The 8,933-nt window shown below is 33.9% G+C and overlaps 1 protein-coding gene across 2 annotated transcripts; it reads right to left on the bottom strand.

Annotated features, from left to right (window-relative positions):
- Window positions 1-370: 370 nt before the first annotated feature.
- LOC115994848 (26S proteasome non-ATPase regulatory subunit 12 homolog A) lies at window positions 371-7,940 on the bottom strand. Of its 2 annotated transcripts, none has more exons than XM_031119136.1 (12): window positions 7,830-7,940; window positions 7,541-7,735; window positions 4,807-4,914; window positions 4,131-4,235; window positions 3,943-3,999; window positions 3,609-3,805; window positions 2,384-2,483; window positions 2,200-2,312; window positions 1,927-2,080; window positions 1,749-1,826; window positions 894-1,135; window positions 371-778 (listed from the first exon to the last, which is right to left on the bottom strand). In XM_031119136.1, exons 1-11 carry the CDS (start codon window positions 7,830-7,832, stop codon window positions 917-919), a joined length of 1,329 nt encoding a protein of 442 aa, XP_030974996.1. In that variant the 5' UTR covers window positions 7,833-7,940; the 3' UTR covers window positions 371-778; window positions 894-916. The 2 variants fall into 2 exon arrangements, with proteins under 2 accessions (XP_030974996.1, XP_030974997.1); XM_031119137.1 differs by having other exon boundaries at window positions 878-1,135.
- Window positions 7,941-8,933: the final 993 nt, after the last annotated feature.

Raw genomic sequence — 8,933 nt, forward strand, 5'->3', positions numbered from 1 at the left:
GTTTTATACAGCTTTCATCATTTCCCAAATTATTTCAGCCAAAATGGTTGAAAAAGTAGCTTCCAGTGTTGTGCGAGTAATCATTATGCAAGTCCAGTTGAAGACGTGAAACTCCACACCAATAAATAGAACCAGCTAATATTAGAATTAAGATTTTTAAATTAATTTAAGAGCTTGTGATTTTTTTTTTAATTAAAGGACTTGCATTTATTGGTGTGGAGTACCACAAAACTTACATGTTTCTTCGTAATAATTGTCCATGTTGCACAGAACAAACAAACCTAAACAACCTCTGATGGGTCTATTCATACAACAATTCCACATATTCTGGACTAGGAAACTTTGATATGCGAAGGGTATCAATTTGAAGTCACAACCATCAAAAGCTAAAATGCATTGTAAAATTAACTGAAACATCTAAAAGCACAAATGACTTTAGGTTGGAAACAATATGTAAAAGATAAAATAATCTCAACAAAAGCCTAAGAAAATAAATGAAGTGGTGCAATCAATTTTTTTCCACCACTACAAACAAGCCCATTTAGGAGGTTCCTGTCATTAGTCAGTCGCACGGAATGTACCGGCAGTATACAACAATGTCCCTTTGAGTTCTGGCAAGCATATCCGAGTTCTCTATTTCTGAGATGACCGGGGTAAACAAATAACTAAAGGAGAAAAAACCTGATAAATGCATGCCTGACAAACCCGGTCAGCCAAGGTGATAATCTATATTGTTCTCACTTCAGTCCACAAAATGACAGCTTAATTTAAGGCAATCCTGCATAAAAGGTTTAAGCAATAGTGTCACCTAAAAGAAATGATAATTTTTTTGTTCGTATTTTTATATTTCTCAGCCAGGTTAGAGAGAGAGACAGACAGAGAGCTAGTTCTACCGGCAGGTGATGAAGTTCATTTTTCAAACTTTCAGGGCAGCTTTGTGAACCATGGTTTCTTTGTGTATTTGGTGGCAACTCTTCTCAACAAGATCAAGCAGCTTCTCCAAGTTCATCGCCCACGAGTTAAGAATGTCATTGCTATCCTTTGCTGTCTGGAAACAGACTATTTCCATTGGCCTGTCAATCTTTGCCATCAGTGCCTTGGACACCACCATGTCTGAAAGATGCTTCTCCGCTTCCTAAATTGGAAAGGACAAATGGAATCAATAAGAAGAGATACAAATCTTGCCTTTATAGAACCGTAGCATTAGATTGCCATGTTAATCAAAAAGTAGGAGAAAAGGAAGAACCCAAATTCAACATGGGATTTGAACTTTAGTAGTCAATATACTAAGCAAATTAAAAACAATGCGGTTGAAGTACCTAACTATACCCCCACACTTCCCCCCTTTTCCTCACCCACTAGTGATTATTCAAGGAACAACCTGTTGTCCAGCAGATGCTCCAAGATAATCACAGGGAGGGCTAAATGTCACATAAAATGTTCATATTCATTACGACAAAAGAATTCATTGTAACTAGAGACTTCGTGTCTGTTTGGCTAGCTTATTTTTGCTACTATTCATGAGTTCCATTATACTTTTTGGTACTATTCATGAGTCCCACTATACTATTTCAACTAATATTTACCTTTATTTACAGTACTTTCAGTAAAAAAATTTCAGTTTTAGCAAAATAAGTAGATCCCAAATAGACCTTTCATATTCATTATATGTATAAAAGAACAATAATTAATAAATAAAAAAATACAGTAGAGACTTCATAAACTAAGTTAAAATCATATCAACAAACCTGGATACTGAGGCACAACAGCTCTGCAAGTCTCTTCAAGGTGATCCTTGCATAATATTTTGAAACAACAAGAATGTTCTGAAAAAGGCAAAGAATAAATTGCAAATGAATAATGATAAAAAAGATTGACAAGTGAAACAGCAGCACCTAACTGCCCTGTCCTCTAGGGAAAACTTACATGTTCAATTATTCTCTGTCTTAGGTCTTCTGCTGCTTTGTCACCCAAAGAGCCTCCAAGCATGCTCTTTTCATTCTCAAACTCATCCTTGTATGCATTCCAAAGAGATGTCCATTGGACGACCTCCATTGTGACTAGTTGTTTCAACAGCAACCTATGTATAGCCCCCAACAAAAAAGGGAAAACCTCAGCCATCAACCAACATTAACAGCAGATACTGAATAAGTACACCAGTGGTAGATGCACAAGCAACACTAACATCAAAATAAGTACCTAAAATTTGGAAGCTCAGAAAGATTCTTATCGTCCAAGGTTGAGTTAAGAAGGCTTGATTGCATTGGATCATGAGGTGCCAAAACCAAAAACCAACAGATTTTCCTCAGGACCTACAGGTAGAACAATGTCAAGAGGAAGTTTAAGAGTATAAAGGAAGAGATGAAATGAAAAGAAGCTTCACCGGAGTCCACAGTGCTGGGTTCTCTTTGACAGATGGAATGTCATAAATTGCCTTATAGCAACGACAAATTTCAAGGTAATCATTGTTATGGGTATAATACCTACAAAGTTGATGAAACACTAGCGTAAGACATATATGTGTTAATTTGCATTTAAAGTAAATATTTAATCATTACATGGAGGACCACATTAAGACAGCTGAATCAATTCTGGAAAAGGTAAAGTATAATGTTTTCATTCAGCCATCTTTCCAGAACATCAACATTGACATGGTTTATGAAGTACCAGTAACGGAGGTGATGGTATCAAAAGTGGTCAAGAGTGTTAGGGCTTCTGGTTGTTTAATCACTTATATTATTCCTTCATACCAATCCTCAGATAGTATAAGCATGTTGCACCCGAGCAACATATGGAATTCATGGAGCTCATATGCAAGTTCAGTTGTCACTTTTCATTCACATCGTAAATCAATCTAGCAATAAAATTTAAAAATCCCTTCTTAAACTTGACAACTAATCATCTCTACAACAGCTTTCATGACATCAAATGGTATGAACCAGATAAGAAACTATATCATAGTGGTCAAAGTATACAAGTACTACTGCTAAAACCAACTTGACTAGTGGCAATGCCAAATAAGTCCAAGTAATCAATCTGATATTGTTGTAGAAAGAAGACAAACAGTACCATAATAATGTATGGAATTCTCCAATGAGCATTAGGTAATTAATATACTCAATCGATAAGAAAGCAGGTACAATTGCAGGCAAATTGAACAACTAGTTACCAGAATAATGTTTCGTATTTTTCATTGAGCATAATAAAGTCAAGCATCTTATATGATTCTCTGGAAAGTAGTAAGGAACCTATAGCCTATAGGATATAGGCCCTAGGCCCTATAATTAATTAAAATTAAGCTTCTCCCTATAGGTGTTTTTTTTCCCATTTAAAAAAATAATGTCAGATCCACACTCAAGTTTCTGGGAAATTTTCTGCTTGAAACCTTGTACAGTGCAAAATACTTTCACCACAACAAACAAAGCTTTAACATTTACTAGAGCCACAAAAGATTATTGCATCCAAGGATTCATGATTTTAATTGACATTGTATAAACTTTCAATAAAAACTTTGTGAAGGAATCAACATCTGAAAGAGGCAGAAAGAAATTTATGGAAAGAATAATTAAAAATTGCAGTGAAGAAAGAAAATGCAAGAACCACTCTACCTTATCATTAGTTCATGGTAAATCCGCTTCAACTCCAATAGAGATGGTATATCAGCAGGAGCCTCTTCAACAAGATTGTCACCTTCTTTAGGTTTTTTCTTTTCTTTTGAAGTATCAATATCAAAAACCCTTGGACTGATCTTCCTTGACAGGATTTGGGCACGAACATAATCCTGGCGGTCTAAGCACAAACGTACCTGCAAATTGTTTTTTAAATCAAGTTACAGGCAGTTAGCATCAGTTTTATAACACTTCCCCCCCCCCCAAAAAAAAAAAAATTCAGTAATGAACAAGTGCTGAGAACAATAAAAACAACTCAAAAAGAGGCACATACTTGATCTAGAATAAATGCAATTTTTTCAGTTTTTGCCATTGCACCAAAGGTTTCCACCTGTAGAGCTTGATAGTCAAAAAGTGTAATAGGAAAAAAAAGGGACGGACAACTCCAACAATTGATTGATTTACTGAATAAGAATTAAACATTTAAGAAAGCTATCACCAAATGAAACAACCCAAACATACTGCAATTTCTTGCATCAAATCTGCAGCTTCAGCTATAAGCCCCTGTCCTTCCTTAATCTTTGCAAGTTTCTTGATCAAGCGAGCTCTTTCAATCTCAACATATATCTACAGAGCAATGGATCTTATTTTAAAAAATCAGAAGAAGACATATGGTGTTAAAGGCAGAATTAAGATACAGTTCCAAATATCCAATTCCTTAGGTTTTCCAATTAGTATATGCACCTGTACACAATAGACTTGCCCGCTAGCATCATTTCTACCTGAAAATACCCCACCTATTGAAAATATCCCATTATCCCCTTCACACCATTTTTACCTGAGCAAACTCAATCTTACAAACAGAACATGATCACAATAAAGGAAGGCATGTTCAAAATTGAAGCAAGCAGAAAGGTAGTCTCCAGTGATAGATATTTTCAGTGGAGAATTGTCATCAATTGTCCACATCCTAGCTTTAATCCCATGTTTGTTATTGAAAATTTTATAAATTAAGGCAAAAAGGAAGAAATGAAAACACCATATGTGCAGCAGCCAAAATGTCAATATAGGAATGAATTCACGTGGTAAATAATAGTTGGGGAACCTAAGGAATCGAGTGTTACAAACTGTAGCTATCTGCACTGTATTAAACCAGATACTTGGTTAGGGAGCTTCAAATTCTTCATCACATGCTTACCTTCCCGGCAGATACATTGTTTAGTGTTTTGATGAGCTCTATACGAGTTTCAATATCTGGTGTCTCATCTATATATTGCATTGCTTGCTGGACCATTGCAGTTACAGCCTAGAAAAAACCAAAAGACCCATTAGAAAAAGTATAGACCAAAATATCTTTCGTGTTTAAAAATGAAAAAGCCAAATTACTTTTAGATATTATTTACAGGGATTCACCATCCATTATCATTTAAAGTAATGCATAAAAGATTGAAACTCTAATAGAAAACATGACAAATTCAATGCAGTACAAAGCAGCCTATACCAAGGGCATATACATTCACTTGGATTTATGCCCATACACAAGCACAAGCAAATACATATGAGACAATATGAGTACTGGCAAGACTATATCCACTTATACTCCCAAATTCTTTATTTGGTCAACAGTCTTAACAACTAAAGCCGTTTGCAGCCTGCAAGTCCGTATCATTTTTTATGATCCATCATCCATCACAGCACAAAGATCCTATAAAATTTGCAAACTAAGACATTACTGGTCAAGTTGTTGATTCATTACTGTTTACTCAACTTGATGAATACAGATATGCCAACATATATTCACAAACATAGACAGACAAGCATTTTCATTTAAACCAATATGTTTTTTGGTATGTAAATTCAAACAAATTTGTGTTAAAATCAAATATCTTTTATCCTAACTACATAGTCAGAACTAAAAAAAAAAAAAAAAAATCAATAAAATGCCCCCACAATTTCGAATAAAGGGCAGCAAAACTAACTTGAATCAATAAGTGTGTGTTTGGCATCAACTTATTTAGCTTTTTGTGGACTTTTTTTTTTTTTTTCCTGAAAATGTGCTAAAGTATACTTGTACTTTGAAAATGTGAGGTTTTAAAAAGTTGTGCATAAAAACTAAAAGCTAAAAGCTGAACCAAAAAGTTGAAGCCAAATGGACACTAAATAGGATCAATCAATGATGCAGGGAATGTGTTGGGCTGTGGGATCTGGCTTGGAAATGAATGAGGGAATGGTGAGTTTGGACAAAGTTTAGCTACAAAATTAGTTGTAGCCTTAGGTTACAAACTTACTTAATATCTTTTTATTGGATTTGAATTTTGATAAATCCACCATTGGATTACATCTTCTTCTTATATCCTTCATACTTGCAAAATTTCAAGAAAATTAAAGATCAATAGCTATGTCATCAATAAATTTTTTAAATTGCAAGTTTTTGTAATTTAAAATTATGAACAAAATATAAACTTATAGATCATGTAATAAATGATATCTGATTGACACAAAATTTAATATGTGTATTAAGAGTGTAAAGAACATGCAATTCAACGGTTAGATTTTCAAAATATGTTGTAATATTTATTTTATTGAGTGAGTTTGTAGCCTTAAGCTACAACCAATTTTGTAGCTAAACTTTGTCCGAGTTTCTTAGAACTACTAATAGGTGGACAGACACCTCTGCAAGAACACACAGTTCTAAGAAAGTACACACGCTAATGTCCTATTCAATCAACAAAACTGAGATCACTGCCAAGTGTCCAAATCCAATCAAGTACAGCTTCTACAATTATCCAGAAGTCTACTGAGTTAGTTACAACAGATTAGGATAGGCTTCTGGATCCCTAAATGCATACAACCTCCCATTTGGACACAAACATAGCATAACTAACTAGCATCCCCTTTGTTGTTGCTAATTGAATTATAGCTGCCCTTGCTTGCAGCCATTCAAACTAAACTTAGACAAAATGAAAAAACCTTTAAGATGCTCCTGCAGCAATCAAGCACACAGCTTTAAAGCAACTGACCAACCCAACATTTTTACACACAAAAACCCCATTCTCCTACCAGGCTCAAGAATTCATCCTTCTCCATGAAATACACAATTTCAAAAAGGAATACAGGGTAGCAATAATTACAATTACAATACATATAACCCTCAGCTACGCATACAAAACTTAACCACCACAAACCAAGTCACATTCTCATGCCACCCCTAAAATAAATAAAAATCCCATATCGCTTCGCCAAATACACAAATTCGGACAATTCCCCATAAAGAGTAACTATAACTCTATCAAAACACCCATAACCCTAGTTCAAATACACACACAAAACTGAACCAAACCAACGCCCCTAGGACTAAATCAACAAATAACCATTACACCAACAATCCAAAAGGACACAAATTTAAACCCAACCATTACTAAACACACACAGAAGCACAAAAAATAGTTTTTGGTTTTCCTTTTTACTTGGGGGTTACCTGCCTAAGCTAAGCCTAGCTAAAACACTATCAAAACACCCACATACCTAATTCAAAAAAATACACACACACACACACACAATTGAACCAAACTACTGCTTCTACGACCAAATTGATGGATACCCACTACACCACCAACCCAAAAGAACACAAATTTAAGCCCAACCATCAACAACAAAACAATTAAAAATTCAAATAATCAGGACCCCAAAACAGAGTTCCTTTTCTTTTGGTAATGGTTACCTCCTTAAGCAGCCTTGACTAAAACGCTATCAAACACCCATAACCCTAATTCAAACACTACACACAAAATTAAAACCCACCGCTTCTAGGACCAAATCAACAAATACCCATTTCACCAAAAACCCAAAAGAACACAAATTTAAACTCAAACCAACCATCAAAACAATAACAAAATTACACAATCGGAAACCCAAAACAGAGTTATTTTTACCTGCTTAAGCTGGCCACGGCGCTTAGACAAGAGAACAATCTGATCGTTGAGAGTGTTCCATGCTCGAGCTTCGAAGCAGAGCTGAAGAATGTCAGTGGCGGCCTTCTTTGTTCCGGCGACATCGCCGGAAAGCCTCATCTGCTTCTCCACATTCAGCAGTTGCTCTATCGATGACTCTAGATTCCCTCCTCCTTCCTGAAAAATAAATTTACCCAGATACAAAATCAATCATAACCCAACAAAAAGATTGAAAATTTAGCTTCAATTTGAAACTTTTGGATCTGTTTACCATTGCAATCGTTCTGTGCAAGATCCAAACCCTAGCTGTGAGAGAGAGAGGGAGAGGGAGAGGGAGAGAGGAAAGTGTGATGTGAGAGAAAGTAAAATAAAATTGATAATAAATAACAGATGGTTTTTGGTTGCTTTTCCTTTACGAAATCGGATTCCTCTAAAACCGGGTTTTTTTTTTTTTTTTTTTTTTTTAAATAACAGGGTTTTACTTTCCCCCCCCCCCCCCCAAATTGAACACTAGTGAAGTGATTAGGCTAATTTAAAAGGATTAGAAATATTGGAAAGTTAATATGACACATATTAAATTATTAATCTTCATTTAATATACTTTAATTATACATCTCCAAGAGGCAATATATGAAAAACCATTATAATTATATACATTTCTCATATATATATATATATATATATACTCCTTCAAGCATATTTATAGTTGTATTTTCAAGAAGCATATTTATAGTTGTATTTTCAAGGATCAATTTTAAGTTTAATATTCTTCTAAATTTTTTTTTTAAAGTTTAATATTATTTTCCTTATGCTTTATTATTTTTTAACTTTCTTATTCAAGTTGTGAAAATATGCTTGAAAAGTATTTATGTTACTAGATTTTTTTAATCAAGATTTCTCGTGTGTTAGAATAGTTCTTGTTGGTTAAGTATTCATTTAATTTCCAATCCAATCTTAATACCATGAACTTCTCAATTTTGTGAATTTTTGAATGCTTTGATTTTAAAAACAACTTTTGCAATTATGTCCTAGTAGTTTTAAATTTTAATACATTATTTATTGGTAATTGAGACACCATTTATTTCTTAATAATTCTTATAATTTCATGAAGTGGCAAGTTGTGATTGAAGTAACATCTTTTTTATATTGATCCACACCACAATGTTTTTATAACATATTGATCAAAACAATCCTTATCAACATTATGAAAAATAAAATTGAAAATATTTTGTATCTCTAACTTTATTGTATTTGGTTCTTAAAAAAAAAAAAAACTTCGTTGTATTTATTTTGTCATTCAACAACTTTATTGTATAATACTTCCTAATAATATTTGTAGTTTTTTATTTTTTCTTTTGTACATAATTGATCTACA

Source organism: Quercus lobata, chromosome 6 (assembly GCF_001633185.2).
Source record: "Quercus lobata isolate SW786 chromosome 6, ValleyOak3.0 Primary Assembly, whole genome shotgun sequence".
NCBI classification, from domain to species: Eukaryota; Viridiplantae; Streptophyta; class Magnoliopsida; order Fagales; family Fagaceae; genus Quercus; species Quercus lobata.

Coding starts and splice junctions, on each gene's coding strand:
- LOC115994848 (XM_031119136.1), bottom strand. Junction 2,081..2,199: donor TCTGAGCTTCCAAATTTTAG/GTACTTATTTTG, acceptor GGCTATACATAG/GTTGCTGTTGAAACAACTAG. Junction 1,136..1,748: donor TGTTGTGCCTCAGTATCCAG/GTTTGTTGATAT, acceptor TTTCCAATTTAG/GAAGCGGAGAAGCATCTTTC.